At 39.6% G+C, this 25001-nt stretch overlaps 1 protein-coding gene across 1 annotated transcript in view; it reads left to right on the forward strand.

The window, feature by feature from the left end:
• Positions 1 to 6567, forward strand: part of LOC108798231 (5-hydroxytryptamine receptor 3A-like) — a 17043-nt gene extending 10476 nt beyond the window's left edge. The window contains exons 7-9 of the mRNA XM_018569964.1: positions 1088 to 1298; positions 4782 to 5012; positions 6284 to 6567. Coding sequence (XP_018425466.1) covers positions 1088 to 1298; positions 4782 to 5012; positions 6284 to 6567 — 726 coding nt within the window. The remainder of the gene's footprint in view (positions 1 to 1087; positions 1299 to 4781; positions 5013 to 6283) is intronic.
• Positions 6568 to 25001: the final 18434 nt, after the last annotated feature.

Raw genomic sequence — 25001 nt, forward strand, 5'->3', positions numbered from 1 at the left:
CATATGCGATCGGCTCGACTGAGCCGCTCGGCTGTGATCGGGAGCTGTACGGGCTATTGTGAATATAGTGAATAGCCCGTACAGCACCCCCTCGGTTCTCCTGAACCGAAGGGGTCCTGGGGCCTAAGCTAGCCGAAGGATCGGCCGAAGCTACGGCCAGATCCTTCGGCAGCTTTGTGAATAGACCCCTAAATGGCTTTGGACTAGAGATGAACATACCACGTTTTTTTTTTAACCAGCTTGGTGAGGATATCTGTTAGATTTTTATGGTTCAAAGCAAAATATATGAACAATTTAAATTTCTGGTGACCTATTACTGGATCTTCTATGCAGTTTTGCATGTCCCCCCATACTTTCATGTCACTATCCAGGAGAGGTATGCCAAATAGAGTAAGCAACAAGTCTTACATTAAGCCAGAACAGAACAAATTTCCTATTTGGTCTGTAAGAGAAGTTATAGGTCACATGTCCTAAAACTAGTTCTAGGTTCAAAGTTATGAGACAAGGTTGCTAAATTTAGACTTGCTCATGCTGGAAGTGAGGATATTAAGAGGGTACATAATTTTGATGTACAGCATGTTTAGCGGTGATGGCAACATCGGGACTAAACTTTTTACTGTAAACTCCATAACAAGGACCAGAGGCCACCACCTAAAATTGGTGGAGAAAAGATTTATCCACAAAGGGCATAGAGTATTCTTTTCAGTTAGAGCGGTTACATTTTGGAACTCTCTGCCACAAGCAGTGGTATCAGCAGAAAGTATTGAATCATTCAAAAATCAATTAGATACCATCCTAAAAGACCGTAACATACAGGGGTATGGGTACACTTAAATACTAGACCACACAGGGACTCTTATACACACACATGCACAACAAACAAACACACAAAACACACACATTGAACTTGATGGACTTGTGTCTTTTTTCAACCTCATATACTATGTAACCATGTAACCATGTAGTTATCTACCACAGGCTTTGATAACATTAGTGTTCTTTTGTAGTTATACATGTCTAAAACTTTAACTGACATTTGGATTTTCACATACTTAATTTTGAACTATTTTCTTTTTTGTTCTAACAGGTTGTAATTAAAAGGCGTCCCCTCTTCTATGCTGTCAATCTTCTTCTTCCTAGCATGTTCCTCATGGTCATGGACATAATTGGGTTCTATCTTCCTCCTGACAGTGGAGAAAGAGTCTCATTCAAAATCACCCTACTTCTAGGTTACTCTGTCTTCCTCATTATTGTTTCAGACACTTTACCAGCTACTGCCATTGGAACCCCACTAATAGGTACAGTAGAGGAGTTTATTTGTGTGCTCTGGGGTCCTGTCTTACACAAATATGGCCAAATGTTTGTGGATACCTGACCATCATACCTATTTTAGCTTGTTGGACATCATGTTTTAAAACAATGGGCATTAATACACAGTTGTTTTTTTTTTCCTTTGTGGCTATAACAACCACCATTTTCTGGAAAGGGTACAAGATTTTGAAGTGTATTTGTGGGAATTTGTGCCCATTCAGCCTAAAGAAAATGTATGAGGTCAGGTACCAATATGGATTAAGAGACAACTGGATAAAAAGACCTAGCCTAAAGTTGGTGTTCAAAATCACACCCCCAAAAGTGTATTACCCATTCTACTGCCAATATTTGTTAATGGAGATTGCATGGTTATGTGCTTGATTTTATGTACCTGTTAACAATGGGTGCAGATGAAACACATAAAAACAGTCATCTGGAAGGGTGTCCATATACTTTTGGTCATATGGTGCATTTGGTTGACTTTTGTCACATCTACTAAAAATTATTTTTTTAAATACTGTAGGTAAAAGATGGAGAAGGGGAATAGAGGAGAGAATACAGCAAACACAGTGCTCTAGCCATATAAGCAATACCCCCAGAAACATTTACTCTTTGTCTTACTGAATAGTAGAGATGTTCAGGTGCCAGTTCAGATACCAGTGCCAATACTTGGCATTTTCATGAGCACTACCAGGGTCCCAGAAGTTGCAGCTGTGCCATGGCCCTGGCGCTCCATCACTGTCCTGAAATGATTCGTCTGTATAGTTTTTAAAAAACTGTCACATGACACTAAACAAAAATGTATCAGTACTTGTATCTGTGAGGACTTGGACAAGTCCCAGTACTTGGTCTGGAAAAATGGCATCGGTGCATCCCTAACATGTATAAATATATATATATATAACACAAATCATATGTTAAAACAGGGATGCACAAATCCCAGGTGCTCCATATGCTTAAAAATGGCAGCTGCTTCCTAAATTTGTTGTTTTTCTCTAGTCTAGTCTTGGAGTATCTGTACATGTACTTGTACCAAGTAAGGTACTTGTGATCTGAACATCTCTACTGAATAGGTCTAGGGCTGGATTTACCATTAGTAGACTTACCAACAGTAGGTGTGTGCCCATAGATGGCAGAGACAAAAAGGTGGCTTTTACATCATGAGTAGGGATCACTCTTCTAGTATAATGTTATGTACACATTATCACAATATTTTAAGTCGGATTAGAACCAGACAGAACAGGAAACAGTTCTTTTTTAAAGAGGTGATTCTAACATAGGTGTGTTAGTTAAGGTGTCAAAGGTTGTGTGTCTAAAGGTTCCAGTGATGAACATATTGTACATACCACAGTAGGTCAATAAGAATTCAAATATCTGTTAGTTTGGCTGGGTATAAAAGACAGCATCTCACCAGTTCTTTACTAACCCTCATTAAAAAAAGCATGATTGACCTTTGGGAACATTAGTTCCCTTGGCTTCCTTGCTAACCCTTCACTGCAAAGGTACAATACTCCTTCTATGACTTCCTGCTTGTCAACAGATACCGTCTAGAGTGTTTCATTGTTTGATGAATAATCCTAGTAAAGGGATGAATTGTTTTTCTATGTGAGACATTTTCATCTGTTATTAGTTTCTCTCCTTGAGCAAGAAGGACTATTGTGTCCCTGGGTCTAATTACTTTTCCAAGAGTGTTGCTATTTTATTACAGCTAAAAACTGTATCAGTACAGGACTATCAAATAGCAAAATGATGTCTGAATATTACTAAGATGTCTTTGCACAATAAAAATTAATGATCTGAACATATACATCAATGTCTTTGAGGTAATAAAAGGAAACAGATGCAACCAAGGAGAGCACATTAGAGTCAAGAAAAAAAGAGAAAAAAGGAAACATCTGGTGTTTAAACAAATAGACATTTTAAGTAGTTATAGCGGAATACCAATATCTGTTTGTGTGATGCATAATGCATAGAACAAAATGGGTAGGAGTGTGCATGGGTAGAAGTGTACATTGAGGATGATATACTAAAGGAGCAAAAGTTCACCTGATCCATTGGAGCTGTGTTCACCTAAAATACCCAGTTATGTGCAGGTGGGGGAAATAATTCCCTATTTTTCATTTCACAAATCTGATTGGACATTTGAAATGAACACAGCTACACTTGGGTACATAAACATTATACTACTTTATGATCAACCCCAGTATATGTGTGTTTTTTCCACAAAACCTTGATTCAAAATTATTTTTAATGTTTGCATTTTTTATTACTGTTATGCTGAAGCATGTCGCCATGTCCTATCCAGAAACCACTTCCTTTAATGATTACAGTAAGTTGAAATGAGAAACAGAAATGGTTTCTGAGGGCCCTTAGTTTTCTAGTTATGCCTTTGACAACTCCTGTAGCATGTTTACAATCTTTGAGCATGTCCTGTAGCAGGTCTGCAGTCTCTGACCATTTTTTGTAACATGCTCATAGTGTCTGACCATTTACTGCTGCATGCCTGCCACCCCTAACAGCTTTCAGTAGTACTACATTCGCTAAATATGATGTGCAACCCTTTTGTGATGTCAGGGGCTGCAATTGAGGCCTCCTTTATCAAGTAAGCTGATCAAGTATTTCAGCAAAGACAGAACTCCCTTTGGAATATTGAAGATGCCCCAGTCTGTACAACAACTTCTTTGACTTCAACTAAACCCACCTAAAGTGGCATAAATTATTATGCAAATACTAACTTAAAGTGGAACTGAAGACAATAAGGGATAAGGGAGCGTTATTAAAAATCTGTTTTCAATTGAGATTTCCCCTCACTTCCTGTCCAATAGCCCCAAAATGAGTAGCCATTAATACCCACTCTCTAAAATGCTGCTTGTTTAGTAGAAAAAATATCCAAATGTGAAAACAGCTTAGAAAAACTCATAGATATGCATAATCAGCACACCAAAAAGAAGATTAGGGATTGAAACTGATAAATGTATTTCAGTAATTTTCTGCTGAATGCTAAGTGAGAGGGTCTGCATGATAGAGTCATGTGATCAGTCCAAGTACTGTAATAATAGAACATCACTGGGCCTAGAGCAGAAAAAGGCAATTTTGGGGGTGTTTGTATTTGCATACAGAATGTTCCTGGAGTCCAGGTTTAAAAATAATTTGTGTATCAAATACGCATGTTAGATTTTATTAGTGAAGCTTTCCTTTAAGTATTTTTAAATCCATTAACAGGTTGCAAATAAAATCTTTTTGAGCTGAAATGTACCAGGATTCTGTTTTACTGTTTGCATCTAGGGAGATGTAGTAATAAGTTACTTCAGTGCTTCTTAATACACAATGCTATAAATGGCTTGAGGGCATTACTTTGGGCCTCTAAGGATGTCAATGAAAAAGTAGGCTGTTACATTGACATTTCCTATGCTGATAACAATGTTGTTCTGTTTCTTTGTTGATGATGTATTTTTCTCTTAATTTGGTAGGTGTCTACTTTGTTGTTTGCATGGCACTGCTAGTAATCAGCTTGACTGAGACAATATTGATTGTCCGACTGGTACATAAGCAAGATCTCCAACCTCATGTTCCTGAGTGGGTGAAAAGGCTGGTACTGGAAAAGATTACACTGCTATTATGTATTAGGGACAAGAAGAAATTTGGCACCTCTCAAATCCACAGTTCTAATATGTCCCGACAAATGGAGAATAGCAGCACAGGTAATATGTTTAACTATTTTTTTAAGTTCATCGCAGATTGGCTGATTAAGCTGTCCGACACCTTTACTTCAAGACTTCCACCTATGTTTTCTGCAACTCATCACTGTCCAAGGTGACAGACAAAACTGCCCATTTTACAGTGTTTAGTACATACTTTTTTCTATTATACAGTATTCAGGATAAAAAAATAAATACATTTTGACATATATATTTTTTGAATCATTATCAAGTGTTTACACTAGGAGTAAAGTGTATATTGTCAACTGCTAAACCAGTAGAGGTGGTTAGTAGGGATCCACCGATATATCGGCCAAAAATGTCACTTTTGGCAACATTTTCTGGCCAAAATAGCGGTGCATCCATTCTTTCTTTCCTCCCCGCTGGGCGCTGCTCTGTGTCCCAGCGGGGTGGAGAGAAACTATCACAGGTGACCGAGCGGTGTTGGAGGAGAGCTCTGTGAGTGGCCAGAGTCTCTCCTCCCTGCACCACTCAGCCTCCTGTCATAGATCAGGAGAGTGGTGTGGTGGCAGAGACAGCCATTGCTGTCTCAGGAGGCTGAGCTCTCCTCCACTCCTCCAGCATCACCCCGCCCAGCCACTTGTGACAGTTGTCAGGAAGGAGAGCAGTACAAACACTCAGTAATCAGTGATCCCTGAGCGTTTGTAAATAATTGTGGACATAGTATGTTTACTATATCCTCAATTATGAATAAACGGGAGTGATCTACATCACTTCCCGTTCATTCATGATTGAGGATATAGTAAACATACTATAACCACGTTATGAATGAACAGGAACACTAAGCATGGAAAATTCCTGTTCATGTATAACAGGGGCTGCAGAAAAAGAGATTGAGGACTCTGTGTTCTCAATCACTTTTTCTATTTTAAAAGGGAAATATCAGGGGTCTGTTTAGACCCCTAATATTTCCCCGAAGCCCCTAAAAGTAAAGTAAGAAATTAAAATATTTAATAAAAATGAATAAATAAAAATATAAAAATACAAAGTTTATCAAAATAAATACAAATAAAATATTTTTTACAAATTTGAAAAAGTTAAAATAAAAAACATTTTCGGTTTCGACCTGACATTTTTTTTCATTTCTGTTTTGTTTCGGTTTTTAAATTCTCATTTCAGTGCACCTCTAGTGGTTAGTTTATCTCTGTTTGTATCACATTTGAGGATGTTCTATTGACTGAATTTTAGAAAACTCAATGACTATAGAAGAAAAATCTTAAAATATATAAAATAACACATTTTATGTCTTATAGCTAAGCTGGCCCACTACAACTCGGAAAACACTAAAGAATATGACAGATCAATAGGAGTCCTTCTACCTACAAAGGAGAGCTCTGTAGTTGTGGATAGCATCCTCCATGAAATTGCATCCATCCGGCAGTATTTGGAAAAGAGAGATGAATACCGTGATATAGCAAAGGAGTGGCTACAGGTTGGCTATGTCCTCGATGTTCTACTTTTCCGCATTTATTTGGTGGCAGTGCTGGCATACACAGTTACCTTGGCAACTATGTGGTCCTACTGGCAACATGCCTAAAAACTCACTTGAAGGAAGTGTGCTGCAAAGCCTTATTTAGCATGAATTATGTATGTTAAGTTTAAAGAGAACCAATCATAAATAGGCATTAACTAGAATCTGAATGTTCCCTCTTGTTAATATAGTGCAGTCTAACTTCTCAGGGATTGGTGTCTGTGCTTTTATTTATTGTTATCCTTTTTTCTGCCAGAGCAGAAATCAAGCAGCCCGGTATCACGCTATAAGCTCCCTGTAGAGGCTCATTTGTCACCTGCCTGAGCTCAGGGATGACATTTGCTCTGTGTCCCCTTGCTGATTTGAAAGTTCTTACTTTGACTCTACAGGGGGCATGTTGGAACTCTGCAGGAACACCACTGCTTCCACACAAAAATCAAGGCTCATTCTCTGCTGCATGCTGGCAGGAACAGGCTTTTCTACTTAAGCAGTGGCTGCTTTCTAAAGAAAATAAACTGTAAGACTTTGCACACCTTCTGTTTTGAATTACCTGGAAAGTATTTATCTGATTTAAACCTAAAGTTCCATTGACCTTTAAGGATAAATCTAGTGATATGCTTTAATGTATGAATTAGTTGTACATACTGATTTATATATAGTAATAAGATTAACTAAGTTTCATTTTTAAGCTACATAAATATATTAGCTCCTTTACACAATGTCATTATATGATGGATTTCTCACTTCTGTCAAGGTGCCATTAAATTTTGTGCACATAGCCATCCTCTCTGCCATATCTCTCCCTACCTATTTTTTTTGTCGAAACTGAATAAAGAAAGAATGTGTCATATACCTTAAGGGGAGCCTGAGATGATGAGGGAAGCCTCTTCTGCTACTCCAGTCCAAATACCCCTGGCTGGTGGAAACTTGCAGACAGCGAAATACCAGGGAACAGGCAAGAGAGAAGTCCAGAACAAGTTGAGGTCAAGTAAGGCAGAGCAGGAGCACAGGTCAAACAAGCCGGGTCGGTAACAGGTGATCGTCTCAGGAATGCAGGTTTCATGAACAAAGGGACAGGGTATAGCTGAAAATCAGTCAGCAAGGAAGTCAAAGTGTCTCAGCCTTGACTAGCCCGATTGGCGCCATTGTTAGGAATGTAAGTAAAGTATGGACACCGGCACTCCAAAGCAAATCCAGTATGTCTATTTATTCACGTACTTGTTGCTAATGCAAAACACCAGATACAACATTTTGGAGTCTCACAGGATCCCCTTCATCAGGCAAACAAGTGATGATTGAGGAATGAGCACGTGCATGTCCTTGCACATGCCATGGAGCGCACATGCCCACGTGAGGCACGTGGCCACACACAATCCTCTGTGCAGGATGATGCACATGCACACATGCATGTGTGGGTGCCCGTCCAGTACTCCGGCCACACAGGCTGGCTCTGGCTTCATGACAGAATGTTATGAAGAAAGACTGAGCAGTGAAGCAGAGCACACAAAATACAATATTTCATTATATTGCCCTGCTCCATTTCTATATCTCATCCATGTATTTTCTCGCTTTTACTAAATGATGATTGGAGCGGGGAGAACTGGCAATGTACACCTTACCTTTATAAATATGTTATGTGTACCTTTTTAGGTACATTTTATTGTAGGTGTTCTTGAAAAAAAAAGTGAGTTCTCAAGTTTAATTCATACATCTAAAAATGTGATGAAATTCCCTGATGTTGGCTTGTGCTTTAGATATGTAGACAAGTGGACTTACTTTACACCTCAAGTTCAGCCAACACTTTTTATTGAGTTTTAAAAAGAGCATGGAAGGGTTGGAACCTCTGTCAGGTTTAGATTGATGGCTGTGTCCTTACTAGAGGGAGTTTCCCCCACTTCCTATCAGGACAGGAAGTTATGGTAAATCTCTCCAATAGGTGCACAGACAAAGCCAAAAACACATTTTAGTAGAGTGAGGGAAGGATTAGAACTTCTGCTAATGTTTCTATTGCTGTATATGTCTTCATGTTCCACTAATAATAAATTCTTGACAGAATTTCTAACTCACCTTCTGTGTCAAAAAATGAAAAACTTTTGGCTGGTGTTTGGCTTTAAAATGAATATTGTTCTACAAATAATTTGTGGTGACTCATATAATTACTAGCAAAATGAAATGTCTGTTATCCCTTTTAGATTGTAAGCCCTCATGGGCAGGGCCCTCTATACCTTGTCTTGAATTGTATTGTACTTGTATGTCTTCCTTATATTGTAAAGCGATGCACAAACTGTTGGCGCTATATAAATCCTGTATAATAATAATAATAATTTGTATCCTTATAAAATGCTTGTTATAAAATAAAACCAAACTTGAACTGTCATAGTGATTTTGAATATAGTTTATCATGAGAAAGACCAAAAGAGCACACATATGGCTGGTCATAAAATGCCATACATTCACAACCATGACACAATCATTGCAACATATATGATTCAAATTAATAAAATGTCAATATATATATATATAGATATATAGATAGATATATCTATATATATCTATATAAAATATTTGAATTGAGCATAACACTGATTGAATTGAACATAGCACTGATCGAATTGAACATAGCACTGATCGAATTGAACATGGCACTTAACTGAAAACGGAACTTATAACTATATTTGTAAAGTTGTTAGGTGCATGCTTTCAGGTACAAAAATATCAGTGTAATGAGCACATGCCAATCTACAACATTTTCAGTTAAAATATGTTCATTCTAGTACTTATAAAAGTCATCACCCCTAGGTTGCATAAAAGGGATTTTGATGCAAGAGAAAAGACTAGTCTCTTTTAGTAAATTACTGTAGAAAACATAAATCACTTGCAAACCAACATATATCAATGTAAATTAATGTAAATTTGTAAATCTGTACCATATATGTATGGTACTTACTATTTTTCTGACTGTACGTGTATTATGGTTTCCCCCTAACGCTGACACTATGTACAAAAACTTTATTGAGAGCACAAAAGACCATTCAGGAAACTCTGCAAGATGAACATGAAAAAGAAAATGTAAAAAAAAAAACAAAAACTAAATGAAAGGAATACTTATTTAGGCTCAATCCAGTAAGATGGATGAAATAAATGATAATTTTCTCCTAAAAAATATCCAATTCAAATTAAAATAAATATTTCTTAGTACAGATGTTTGGCATTTAACCACTAAAATACTTATTTTCTCATAAATTATAATTTTATTACCACCTCAAGCAGCTCCATTTCTTGCTCTACTCACTAGGCACCAAACATAATATTCAATTATATGTGAAAGTATTTATTAATTGACTTTTACAGTCAAAATAATTAAAGAACTGATAGAATAGAGTATGTGCCCAGTGGTGGTACCAGGGTGGGTTTCACCCAGTGCAGCCACTGCACTTGTGTTATGACGTCCGTGGTGTGACATCATCATGCAGGCATGGTGATGTATTTCATCATGTATTTCATGTATTTGGTGATGGACACCAGCAAAGAGAGAAGTGGATATTGACCCGGCGGGATCAGGTATGCCACTGGGTGTCCCCCCCCCCTTTGTGCCACTGTTGGGCTTTTGGTACATGACTGAGTGCCCAACTTAGGCAGTGACACCAAAGTAAGCCAACCTGCTATTAGCTATTGCAATTTGAAATACCCAATAGCAGACTGGCTATTGAAACCCCTCCCACTGAGCAGAGGAGCAAACCTGAAAGATAATGTTCTTTCTCAGGTCTGCTCCTCAGCTCAGTGGGTGGGCACCGAAGCCAGCAAGTTATTGGCAATTGCAATTTAAAATAGCCAATAGCAGGCTGGCTATTGTTCCCCATTATTTACATTCTGCTGCTGTCCACAGAATCTAGCCGCTGGCCAGCAGCAAAATGTAGACAAAGAATTGCCTTAGCGACTAAATACATTTAGTTGCTATTGACATTTCAAGGGTGTAATTTTTTAGTGTGCATCAAGCCGCTGGCAAAAAAAAATTGAGGGCATGTTATGTCCTTGATTTTTTTTTTGCCGGTTGTTTGAGAGTGCTGGTTGCTTGAATGCTAGATAATGGGGAGTTTACTGTATAGGGGCAGATGCGGAGGGTCTCACCGGGGGCAGATTTGGAGGGTCTTAGCAGGGACAGATGCAGAGGGTTTCAGCAAAGGCAGATGCAGAGGGTCTCACCCGGGGCAGATGCGGAGGGTCTCAGCAGTGGCAGATGCGGAGGGTATCACCAATTCTCACCAGGGGCAGATGCGGAGGGTCTCACCAGGGGCAGATGCAAAGGATCTGGCCAGGTCTCACCAGGGGCAGATGCAGAGGGTCACATCAGGGGCATATGTAAAGGGTCTGATCAGGGGCAGATGCAGAGGGTCTCACTAGGGACAGATGCAGAGGGGCTCACCAGTGTTCACCAGGGGAATATGCAGAGGTTCATACCACTCTCACCAGGGGTAGATGCAGAGGCTCTCACCAGGTCTCACCAGGGGCAGATGCAGAGAGTCTCCCCAGGAGCAGATGCAGAGGGTCTCACCAGGGGCAGATGCAGAGGGTCTCACCAGCGGCAGATGCAGAGTATCTTACCAGGGGAAGATGCAGAGGGTCTCACCAGGGTAATGTGTGGTCCAGCGATGTAAACAGGTGCCACTGTCGTTCCCCAGTAGGCTGGCTAGAGGTCCCCAGCAAGTGCGGGACCTTACGGCAGCTGAATCATGCATCTTTACAGATGGTAGGTCAGCCCCTGACACAGACACCGGCAGTTTCAGACACAGGCTGGAAACTGCTACTAGAGGAGGATGGGTGACCAGATTCCACACTGGTGGTACTGCTGCCTTTTTCTGTCTGCTGCTGGGGGTGGGGGGCAGCTGCTGTGGGCGCCTGTAAATTATTTTATCCCATTGAGGAAACTTCCTCTCAGTTCTTGTCTCTGTGAAACCCATGCAAGGAATGGGGAGTGTGGCTGTCACTAGGGCAGAAAAAAACATTGCAAGTTCTAACCATTCCCCTAAAAGCATCTGTGTTTTATCCGTATCCCCACTGCATGGATTTTCCATCACTTCCTGCTCTGACAGGAAGCTTATATGTGAGCTTTGCCCAAAGCTGGTCTGTGATGTCACGGGGGAACTTGAAGGAGACTCATTTACATTGCAGATCACCCTCACTTCTCAACAGATAGTTGATCAGTTAATAAGGATTGAGCAGGGATCCATTTCTTCAAAATCTGCTGCTGCAGACTCTTGCCATAGGGTTACCAGCTGCCATGCCTGGAGCATCAAAGCTGATTGTTTTCTGGGGTGGGGCAGAGGGCACTTTTGTTTGTTTAATTCAGTGCAAAATAAAAAATTTAATAACACAGTCTCAGTGCTATGGAGAGATACAGACAATGCAAACACAGAAAAAAGGTAGGAGAAAGGAGATTTTTTTTGGGACAAGATACACTTTTGCCAAAAATCTATCTGTGGAATATCTACAGTATTTTAGGGATAAACTAGAAGTTATTTATGATGACCCAAAATGGATGAAATAATTGAAAATGATGTAAAGAACTTGTTAAATGCAAATAGACATGCCATGATCTAACCAAAGCTTGGGTCATCAAGAACCCATGGTTCCAACTGCATATACATTTCTATGTACAAGCCTTTTCCACCGACAGGCATTCTTTCTTGTTGTGGACTCATTCTCAGAATTGTTAGTAGTAGTCCCTGACAACTCAGTTTCAATCAAAAAAACAGAGCCTTAAAGCAGGCAGCATCGGCTGTGCTGTTACTTTATGCAACCTGAAGTGCTATAGGAGTCCTGTGTCATGTATTAAATACTTGTTTGTAAAACAAAGGTTTTATATGCACAGCAAAAACAAAAATTATGTAAAATCATATATTCAAAATGTATAAAATTAAGAAAAACTAAAATAAAATTGACCCTAAACTATTACAGTTTAACTTAACACTCTGTTGTCTTTTATTTCTTACTAGTTTGTTCCCTCCATGTTGCTTTCTGTTCTGCTCAATAAATGTTCTGAAAACATTCTCTTTTTTGTTCAGGGCCGGTGCAGACCTGAGCGATCCAGGACATACGTCCCGGGATTGCACGTTCATGCATAATTGCAGACGGCAATTGCCGTGCGACCCCATTGATTTCAATGGGATACATCTGCCTGGCATTAGCATAAAAAAGGTACATGCGATACACTGTTTTAGTCGCAATTGTGCTCGGATGCACGGGTGGCGAATAAATAAAGTCACCCACAGCGCGATCGTCGGTGATGGGCGACTCCGTGACCGTGCGGCAATCCGTATTGTGCACGATTGCCTGGGCGGTCACGGATCGCCCAGATGTGCACCAGCCGTCACAGATGCATTTCAGTACACAATGGGGGAATTTATCAAAACTGGAGCAGACAAAATATGGAGCAGTTGCCCATGGCAGCCAATCAGCATCTCTCTTCAGTTTGCTCAGTTAAGATTTGAAAATGAGAGATAGAAGCTTATTGGTTGCCATGCAAATTGGCTCCAGATTTTCTCTGCTCCAATATTGAGAAATTCCCTCCAATGTGCTTGAATAAGAAATATATAATAATTCACACCTATGAATGCATTATAAGAATATGTTGGAACTAGGTCTTCTAATACATTTCCTTTAAGTAAATTATTCATAGTCATCTGCAATTATTCCATTATTTACTTGGAAGAGATGCATTGCCATTATTAGAGCCAATCACAACTTCTTTGCAATGTACAACATTTTAACGAGCAATTCAGTTTACAATTGTAAAGAACACAGAGGGTTGCAGAAAAAAACTCAGAACCGTAGACCCAGAATGTACCACCCTGCTTATCACTAACACATCTTTGCAACAGGCTTGCTCTAATCCCACCCCAGCAGCACACTTTTCTTCTTTCCACTGCTGCTGTGCTTATCTCTCGGGAGCAAAGAAAATATTGGGTACTTCCAGATTCGGAGGAGCATGTGACCCAATACTAGCACCATCATATGGGTGGAGTATATAGCCCTGTGTAAACTAAGATCTAAGTAAATTAAAATTTACTGTATATCAGGTGGCTTCCCCTGCTCCCATCACTGAAGAGACATGCTGGAGAGGGAAGGAAAGTTGTGCAGTGAAGGGGTGAAAAGGGTGAACATGTTGCCTTGCCCAGCATGGATCTCTTTGATCCAAAATCTGAATTATGCCATTCTACTGTCAGATTTTGGAGCTTTAGTGGGCAGTAGAGACACTCACCCTAACAATAGAATAAGAGGGTGGGACTTTTGTTTTACCGGACCAAATGGCATGGGGATCTTTATTCTGGACATTGATCTTTATTCTGAATTTCCCCTCAAACAGGCTAAACCTTATGTATTCAATGTGAAGAGTTAATACTTGATAAAAACACCTTGGCTGACCTCCTAAAATACTAGTTTCCCAACTAATTATGAAACTATGGTCCGTATGACTTGAAAATATTGATAACTGCTGGGGGCCTAGCTCTTCCTCATTGGTTGTTCGAACTCAGGCATCCTTATTGTTATCAGTAGCCTCTGCAGATGCTTAATTTGAGTGCTATAATGAAAACTCGATAAACAACAATTTGCAAGTTGGTATTTCTTGTTTATTCTTTTATTTTTACATTATGTATGTCAGCATGAGCTCCAGGGTTTCATTGAGAAAGTCCCTGTTTTAAGGGTTAGGCATGCCACTGCCCTCACTTTTTTTTATTGGCTATCACGTCATCCATCATACTAACTGGCCAATGAGAAAGCGCAGGAGTCAAGGTAGAGGGGGAACAGGACTCAACTTGCTAGTTAAAGCAACCCAGAACAAAACAGCACCTGTGCTGACTAAGAATGGCTCTAAAAGTTTATGCTGGCACCACTTGGTTCCTGTATTGAGCAGTGTCATATTTCTAATGAATGGAGCAAACCCTGCAGATTTACACTGCCAGTCATTTTGGGAGACTATTTCTCATGGACTATTTTATGTGTTGGTCACTTTCATGGACTTGTATAGAGTTTCATTCCACAACAAGAGATGCTCATGGTATGGCACAATTCAAGCTTATCAGGACATTCTGTGCAGGCAGATTCGGTGCTGAAGAATATTTAAGCCCAGTAGATGTAAACAGGTTTTGAGGTAAGTAACCTGCTGAGTTGGAGGTTTCTAGGGTATACTAGGTTAGGGGGCTGGGTAGGGTGGACTAATGTAGCCTTTACTAACAGCGAACTTTCCATTTACAGTTGACAAAAGAACACAGGACAAACTAACATTTGAAATTAAAATTCAGAGACCATTGTTTGAAAATGATACCTGAATTTGGTATTGCATTATGTTTTGAGCAACATTCCCCACCATTAATGATTTGTTTGCTTTATGGAGGTTTATCTGTTAACATATTCAGAATAAATTACTTTCAAGAAACCACCTCGGAATTGCAAAAGTTTAAACCTGATAATTACCCACAAATGTCCTAATGGTGTAATAGATGTAAAAGCACTTATTTGAACATAATTACATGAAAGGGGTGGAGATAAGATTGTGTTACTTATAAAATATGTAATTGGCTAAGTTAATTCTTGCTGCTTTTTGTTGATGACAGATTATTTATTAGAGAAGCAACAGAGAAGCCTGAATTTAGCTTAGGATGGTTGGACAAACCATTTTTGGATAGTTAATCCTGCTATATACAACATAGCAGCTGCATTGCTCAATCTACTGAAATTAACAGATATTACAAGACATTTTTAGACAACCACCGGTGGTGGCAATGGTCTGTTCCTGGATACGGTGCAGTGAGTTCCATTTCTTCATCTTCCTAATCTGCTCAGGTAAATCCATGCTTTATTGTGTGTCATATGGAATATATTATTAGGGGCATTAGGGCACCTAATACCAAAACTCAGATCTTCCTCTCGAGCTCTCCCTGCCCTCTCTGCTCCCACAATGCAATGCAGCCTTTTGAAAGAGCTTCAATGGGGATTAGAAGGTGAGAAATACATTTGATGGTGCCTTCTATACAGCTTGGAATGGGGGTCAATTTTTTTAAAATGACTGTTTACCTAACTGACCAGCAATTCTCATCCTGCATGTGTTTTTTTTTTTACAAATGTCTCCTGAATGTAACTATGAATTAAACGTATATGGTATAACGCAGGGGGTGTAGATAAAATGTTCTGAGACCTAAGGTGAAATTTGACTATGGCTCCACAACATGCCTATACACATAACATTATACAATCTGACAGACATACTAAAACGCTGCACACGTATACTATGTAAATATAAGTTGAACTTAATTTTTGTTCTACTGCAAAGATAAACAGTATTTAATATATGCTTTCTTTTTTGGTTGATCATATTTTTTAGCTTCTATGATTGCTGGAGCCAAAGGATGTGTTAACAATACAGAAAAGTCAAACACAAGTCTACTGCGTCTATTAAACTGCCTGAAAGAAGATTATAAGATGGAGCTAAGGCCTGCACAAAACTGGAAAAATACCATGACCGTATATATAGATATCATCTTATACGCTATTCTATTAGTAGTGAGTATAAAGAAAACCATTATATGACGGATAGATGGATTAATGGTTGGATGTATAGATAGATTGATGGATAGATGGGTGGGTAGATAGATGGATAGAGGAATGGATGGGTGGATGGATGGAAGAATGGATGTATAGATGGTTATGTGATCAGAAATGCAGCATATTTTTACAATAATCAAAAAGAAAATAGCCACTGTTGGATCAGAGGATTTGAAACTCAAGGGATATCTTTAAGCATTTTGGCAAAAAGTGGAGTGGTTTACTGGAAGGGGGCAAATTTTAATAGCCAAGACTTAACTACGGGGGTATTCTAAGTCAATACAAATAAGTAGGGCCTCTGAGAAAAAAATTTTCTGATCAGTTTTCATTGAGTTATCCAGTAGCAGGATAGCCAACCCTATCCATAATCCATTGTAACTATTACAAGAAACTGACAGAGACTGTTCACATATTTCAAATGCTTGTCAGAAGCAGCTCACATGCCCATGTGAATGAGCTCTTGAAATACACCAATGTAGTCTCACTTGCTCTCAAATCCATATGATCTCCACAAATCTAGGTGTATTTGGACAATTTCTGATTAATACATGTTTTACATATTCTACTTTTGTACTAAAATGTTTGATCTGTTTTCTTAAATGCAGAATGAAAAACATCAGATAATGACAGTTCACTTCATGTATACCCGGGTAAGATGAACCATGAATAGTGTTTTTTGCTAAACTATCCCACCACTTCCACTCTCAAATCTCTACAGTATACATTCTAATTATTCTGTAGTCCAAGATAGAGTGTGGAGAGGATACAGGACAGTTCTGAATTTCTGACATGGTCAACAAATTTGTTTTGAAGTAATCAAACAGCATTTGTCCCAGGGGCTCTCAAGTGTGTCTCATGTGTTTGGAGCTCAAGATCTCAGTTGAAAGGGGTGCTTACATATTTTTGGGCCTTTCCTTCTACCATAGGGTATAACTTAGGTCCTCTTCTGTGACTCTGATAACTCAAATTAGAAAGCAGAGTCACGGGAGTCACAGGAATGTGGAACACAGGAGCAGACACTGAAGGCACATGGAGCTTGGCTAGGGTGTATATATAAGCAAGTGACTGAGCACTGATTGGCAGTGGTCCCAGTGGAACCTGGAAGCTGGCAGCTGCATGCCAGGTAGAAGACCCAGTGCTGGATTGAGGACAATGTGAATGTGATAATTTGTAACCTAAAAAATTAAAGCCACCATATCTAAGGAATGGTAAGCTACAATCTGTTACCTTTTCCTTCTTAGGTTTCAATAACCTTTAAAGGCTGTATAACATGAAACGACTTATATCTCCCCAGGAGAGTATGTATTCCACCATTCATCTGCTGGGCACTGGCAGATCTCAGTCATTGTAGAGGTCTTTTTTTACTGATGTTGAAATTTGAAAGGTCTTCATTTTCATCCATGTACGGCCACATGGAAAGAAAAAAAAGCCACGTAAAACAGCCCCATTTTATCGTATATTTGTAGACTATGGTGTGTAGGGGAACATGACCATCTGTAAAGCTATGGTGGACATTCAGGTAAATTCAAAGTCTTTCCCTGCTTCCAGCATTTCAGAAGTACATTTGGTATTGTGTTTAAAAATGATTACACTACATTGAGTTAAGCTAGCCATAGACAGTTCAGGGCCATTAAATGTTTAGACATTACCCCATTGTCCTTTCTCAGCCAGTACTTCACAAAATACAAATGGCAGCATTGGGTGACTGTTCACACCTATGGTGTAAACAACAGATAATGGAAAATTATTCATAACCTTCCTAACTACTAGATGTCCCAGATGAGCCTTGGCCAGTGGTATCTGAAGGTACAACATAAACATAACATTTTCACCAGAATGGTCATCTAATTGGTTGCTTTACACTGAATGCACAATATCAAAAGGAACACATTTGAGAGGTGCTGGGATTTCTTTTCTCACTCAAATCGTCCAGATGCAGGAAAGTTTGCAAATAGGATCACAGGCACTAGCAAGGCAGCTCCCAAACAAGACAGACCTTCCTGTCCAGAAGTGACTTAATGTTCAGAAATAAAAGGCACCAAACCAAAAGAAACATACTTTTAATGCACAATTCGAACAAAAAATGACCAACGTATTTCGGGGGCAACAACAGTCCCCCTTCATCAGGGCTCTATATGATGTGATAAAAGGATTTCCTTTAGAGGAGGAATTGGCAGCAGCAGCAGCAGGCGTTGGCTGTTTTTTGTTTGATCGATTTGTGAACAAATAAAGGGATGTTTGGACTCTTTCATCTTTTGTCTTGGTGCCCATTATTTCTGCACAACATCTAAGACTGATGGGAGTGCTAATTCTCCCTTGAAAGTCAAACCCACTACCTCATAGCACACTTCAATAAATGAGTAAAATAAACAGCTCAACACATTACTGGCATTTTATTATGAGGTACAGTATATACACCGATCAGCCATAACATTATGACCACTGGGAGGTGAAGTGATCAAAATTGATTATCTTGTTACAATGGCACATGGAAGTGGGTGGGATATATTAGGCTGCAGATGAATATTTTGTCCCCCTAGTCCGATCCAATAGAAGAGCTACTGTAGCTCAGATTGTTGTAAATGTCAATTCTGGTTCTAATATAAAGGTGCCTGAACACACAGTACATCGCAGTTTGTTGCATATGGGCCTGCGTCACTGCGGACCGATCAGGGTGCCAACACTGACTCCTGTCCACCACCAAAAGTACTCGTGAGCATCAGAACTGGACCACAGAACAATGGGGGAAGGTGGCTTGGTCTTATGAATCATGTGTTTGTTTACATCATGTGGATAGCCGGTGCATGTGTGCGTCGCTTACCTGGGGAAGAGATGGCACCGGGATGAGCTATGGTAGGAAGGCAGGGTGATGCTTTGGCCATTGTTCTGCTGGGAAATCGTGGGTTCTGCCATTCATTGCTGCCAAACCCATCTTGAACTGTCGAAGCAGGAACTCCGCTAAATCTTTTAAGGTATGCTGTGGTATCTGACACCAAGCGAAGCACCAAGTAGCAGATCCTTTAAGTCCTGTATGTTGTGAGGTAGGACCTCCTTTGCTCCCCATGTGCATTAATGAGCCTTGGCCATCCTTGACCCTGTCACTGGTTCACCGGTTTTGCCTCTTTGGACCAATTTTGATAGGTCCTGATCTTAGCAGACTGGGAACATCCCACAAGAGCTGCAGTTTTGGATTTGCTCTGACCCAGTGATCTATCCATCACAAGATGGATAAATGTAACCAGATAATCAATATTATTTACTTCACCTCTCAGTGGTCATAATGTTATGGCTGATTAGTGTATATACATAATATTATGACCACTGACTGGTGAAGTGAATACCATTGATTATCTCATTACAATGGCACCAAGTGAACATTTTGTCTCTGAAGTTGATGTGTTGGAAGTAGAAAAAATGGGCAAGCGTAAGGATTTGATTGGTTTTGACAAGGGTTAAATTGTGATGGCTAGATGACTGGTCAGAGCTAGATGACCTGTCATTCATGTGGATGTTACTTGAAAAACAAGTCTGATCCATGGAGGCCCCACCTCACAGGATTTAAAGGTCCTGCTACTATACCATAGCATACTGTACCTTCAGATGTCTAGTGGAATCCATGACTCGAGGGGTCAGGGCTGTTTTGGAGCATTACATACCTGTAATAAATACATAAAAAAAGGGGGGTAGGGCTCTACTCAATATTAGGTGGATTGTAATAATGTTATGGTGTACATCGGTGTACGTATACAACATGTTTTGGGAATGTGGCAGGAACACATGCACATATAATCACTGAAAAAAGAGAGAATATGTTGAGGAGATTTTTTTATTTCTTTCTACACTGAGGTTTATAATCATGCTGTTGTTTTATACTGAATGCACATAAGTAATTACGCATATAATATTGTATTTTACATTTTCTCAACAGACATGGAGAGATTAGTTTTTAAAGTGGAATCCAGAGGAGTTTGAAAATATAAGTCTCATCTCACTTCCAAAAACACAGATATGGATTACAGATGTTCAGGTTGATGAATTGTGAGTATTAAATAAATAAATACAAATGCTTCTGCACTACTTCTCTTCAAATTGCACTCATATATGTTAAGAGCTGCTAACACCACAAGTAATATACCTAATATATCCTCTGAAAGTGTAAAATCTAGTGTAGTACCTCTTAAAAACTTGTATCGATATTTACAAAGTAAAGTGCAAATCTACTAGGGCTGCAGCTAACGATTATTTTCAAAATCGATTAGTTAGCCGATTATTAGGTTCAATTAATCGGATTAAAAAAACATAAAAAGAATAAAAAAAGGCTCCAGTGATGGACTACTGGTTTGTATTGAGATTGTAGTCCATCACAGGAGCAAGCTTGGAGCAGAGGAAGTAAAAAAAAAGTGTGGTGTGCAATATAGTACATTATACACCTCAATGCAGAATACCACCAGCTATAGAGGAATACAACAAATCCCAGCAATAGTATATTATACAGCGGCGCAATGCAGAATACCAGCAGCTATAGAGGAATACAACAAATCCCAGCAATAGTATATTATACAGCGGCGCAATGCAGAATACCAGCATCTATATAGGAATACAACAAATCCCAGCAATACATTATACATACTGTGTATAATGTATTGCTGGGATTTGTATTCCTCTATAGCTGATGGTACATTAGATGGGCAGGCAACGGTGAGTCCATGAGGCAGGGAGGAGAAGCAGCCTGTGCCAAGTCCTTGAGGGGAGGGGAGGAGAAGCAGCGTGTGGCGTTTCCGTGAGGCTGGTAGGAGAAGCAGCGTCTGGCGTGCGGCCTGCCGCAAGCAGGTCAACTAATTGATGATGAAAAACGTTGATAACGTTTTCCATCATCGATTATAATCAACTTGGTCGATTAGTTGTTGCAGCCCTAACATCTACCAGTGTAATAATCTCCCACATAACATTCTCCTATATGAAAATCAAATTCATGTTTCTACAAAGAGTGCAATATGATGTTTTTCTAATAATCTATCCCAGTCTGTGCATACAGACCCGGAAGTGTTGTATATAGTTAAAGGCTGGTGGCATGTGCAGCTAACAGTCAGACTCCAGAGCTGTTGGGACACTTGTGTTATCATTGTGGCGTTGTTCTGGATATACCCCTACGTGGTTAGAAACTTGCTGTACAGACACGGCTAAATAATGGACATGAAGTGCGCATAGCTGCCCAGAACTTACATTTGATCATTTACAGAAGATTACAGAATTTCGTCTTTTTTTAAATATCAGTAGTGTACCTGCCCATCAGGCTTGTAATACTCGAAAGCACATAATGCTTAGCATATGGACCAGTACTGCAAAAAGGAATAGAAAGGTGACTAAATGCTGTGATCATTAAAGAACATCTCGAGGCATAATTTTGTTTAACGTTTGCAGTTGGGCTACCCCCACACTACAAGGGTTAAGTGTTCATTTTCGTATAGGGACAAAAATTATACTTACCTGAACCGTGGAGCTGGCCAGCTTTCACAGCAGATGGTATGTCCCTCGGTGTTCTCATGTCCTGTACAGAGAACATGATGACTCAAGGACCTTAGACCGCTGCAGCAGAGGGGAAAGAAAGATGCTGGAAGGACCGGTCTAACAACAAGCTGGCTCGGAGGATCGGCAGAGTATAACATTTTTATTTTACAATCTAGATGAAAATGAGCACTTAACCCGTGTGGTGTGGGGGTAGCCCTACTGCAAGGGTTAATAACATTTTTGCTTGGAGTTCTTCTTTAAGCCTGCTTAGCCCTATGGGCAACTGCTCCACATTCTGTCTGCTCCAGCCAATTCCAATTTCCTCATTGTGGATTGTTTGTTCCTGTGGTTGATAATTTGCATAATATGCCCTCAACACTTTAATAAGTTAAATAACACTATATTATGGAGAGATTTGCATATAGTGCACAGATTGCACCATCACTTTATTGGGAAAATTATTATAACAAGATAATATTGCACTGTTTGTAGAAAAATGAAAGTTAATTTTATATAGGAGAATGTTATATAGGAGATTATTACACTGGTAAATTTGCACTTTATTTTGTCGATATTGATATGAGTTTTTAAGAAGTACTACACTATATTTTGCACTTTCAGAAAATTGTGAGTATTAGCAGCACGTCATTACTACTAGATTGGATCCTTAAGAAATATATCTGCAGAGGTATAGCTATTTTAACTACGGAAGAGTCCAGGGGGCATGCTAAGAAAAATGATGAAACTAAATTCTGATGCAATGTCAGATTTCTGTGTTTAAAAGTCAGAATTCTGAGATTAAACGTCAGAATTCTGAGTTTGAAAGTCAGAATTTGTTTAATACATTTTCAGCATGGCCCCAGGGCTCTTCCATATTTTACTGATAATTTCTGCATCACAGTTTTAACTATTGCAGAAAGGATTGTTCCTAGATATAAGCGAATACCTTGTCTGCTTTGCCAATGATTCAACTATATCACTCTCATGATCCATCCCACCATGTTCAGATGTATTAGTCCACTAGTACTTCTTCCATCATTTATGTGCTCTTTAAGCTCTTTTGAAAACATTTTTGCAAAAAAAAAACAACTAACAACTGAAAAGACTACTTTTCAGTTTGATGTTTTTTTTTTTTTGCAAAAATTCTGCAATAGTTAAACTGTAATGTAGAAATGATCAGTTGCATAGAAGAGCTCTGGGGCCATGCTAACAATGTATTAAACACATTCGGACTTTCAAACTCAGAATTCTGAGATTAAGGGGTTGATTTACTAACCTAAACACACACACACACACCAGGTGTGTGTGATTATCACACAGCAAAACGTATTTATCAACCAAAAAGTCTCTAAAAGCATATTTCCACTAATGCCATATATGGAAAAATCATGCACATGATGCATATATAATGCTGCTTCACAGTTTAGACAAAAATGGTTAGCTCATGCATTTACATTCCTGGATTCATCAACGCAAGCAACATAACATAGAGCTAATTTACACCACATTACCTTGCAATTAATTGCAGGGCTTTGCACAACACACCTGCTGGGTGTGTACACACTACAAAGGTGTTTCGATTCCTCCCATAGATCATGCTGGGAGGGAACACACTACAGAGGTGTATACACGTTCGTGGTGTGTTTAAAGGTTAGTAAATCTGATTTACTAACCTTTAAACACACCACGAACGTGTATACACCTCTGTAGTGTGTTCCCTCCCAGCATGATCTATGGGAGGAATCGAAACACCTTTGTAGTGTGTACACGCCCAGCAGGTGTGTTGTGCAAAGCCTTGCAATTAATTGCAGGGCTTTGCACAACACACCTGCTGGGTGTGTACACACTACAAAGGTGTTTCGATTCCTCCCATAGATCATGCTGGGAGGGAACACACTACAGAGGTGTATACACGTTCGTGGTGTGTTTAAAGGTTAGTAAATCTGATTTACTAACCTTTAAACACACCACGAACGTGTATACACCTCTGTAGTGTGTTCCCTCCCAGCATGATCTATGGGAGGAATCGAAACACCTTTGTAGTGTGTACACGCCCAGCAGGTGTGTTGTGCAAAGCCTTGCAATTAATTGCAGGGCTTTGCACAACACACCTGCTGGGTGTGTACACACTACAAAGGTGTTTCGATTCCTCCCATAGATCATGCTGGGAGGGAACACACTACAGAGGTGTATACACGTTCGTGGTGTGTTTAAAAGGTTAGTAAATCAACCCCTAAAAGTCAGAATCATGGGCCTAAAAGTCAGAATTCTGAAATTGAAAGTCAGATTTCTTTTAATTTCAGAATTCTGACTTTCAAACTCAGAATTAGGACTTTCAAACTCAAGCATGCAAAGCTGCGATTTTTAGTGAAAGGGGGTAAAGGTCCACTTTAAGTCACTGCCTTACAATTAATAGCAGCATTGTCAACCTGATGTGTGCTCCTTCAGGGTCCTGACTCTTCAGCGTTCAGATCAAGGGTTATGTTTAAGCGATATGATAAAAGTAAAAAGATTAGAGGTAGAGGCATGGGTTAGTGGTTAAATTTTAAGTGTATTTTAAGTGTTAGTTAAGGATCAAAGGTTAAATTTAAAATATGTTTTAGGATTAGCATTTAATGTTAGTGTTGGGTTTAGTTTCAAAGTACATATTACAGTAGAACTGAAGCCAAAACTGAAGCCAAAAACCAGGGCTTGAAAAATTTCACCAGTCAGCATGACCAGACTATAGCCTTGCAATTTATGTTAAAAAAATTTGGGGACAGATAGAGCTTTCCTTTGGAGGTATATAATCACCATGGGGGGAAGGGGGGGTATTTTTTTTTTACTATATAATAAAAAAAGTACCATAAATGTAGAAAAAAACTAAAAAGTTTCCCTACGTTATGTTATAAAACATTTATTCTTACCCGTATTTTTAGTAAAACATAAAAGTCGGGGTCACGTCGGGTAAATAGACACCAAACATGTCAAGCCTTAAAATTGCATGCACCCGCAAAATCGAAACAAAAACAAAAAACGCCCATAGGCGACGATTAAAACGCTTTTACTGTTCATCAGTTTAGTGTTATCAGTGATTAAAGGAGAACTATGGGGTTATGGGGTGATGGGAGAACTAGCGTCCTCCCATCACCCTAAGCTCAGTATATAGGGAGCTGCAGCTCGCAGTATACTGAGACGCCGCAGCTGAAGCGGATCCCGACAATTATGTCTGGATCCGCCAGGCTGCGTGAGTGACAGCTGGCTCTGCCTATCTAGAGGCAGAGCCAGCTGTACCTGCCCCTTCCCCCATCCGTTCCGCCAGTCAGCGCTGGCGGATCGGAGCGGGGAGAGGGGAATCCAGCCCTCCCCCTGTCACGGCAGAGAGCCGTGACAGGATCGAGATGTGAGCGAAC

This window comes from Nanorana parkeri, unplaced genomic scaffold, assembly GCF_000935625.1.
Source record: "Nanorana parkeri isolate BGI_ZX_2015 unplaced genomic scaffold, ASM93562v1 scaffold1434, whole genome shotgun sequence".
Lineage (NCBI taxonomy): Eukaryota > Metazoa > Chordata > Amphibia > Anura > Dicroglossidae > Nanorana > Nanorana parkeri.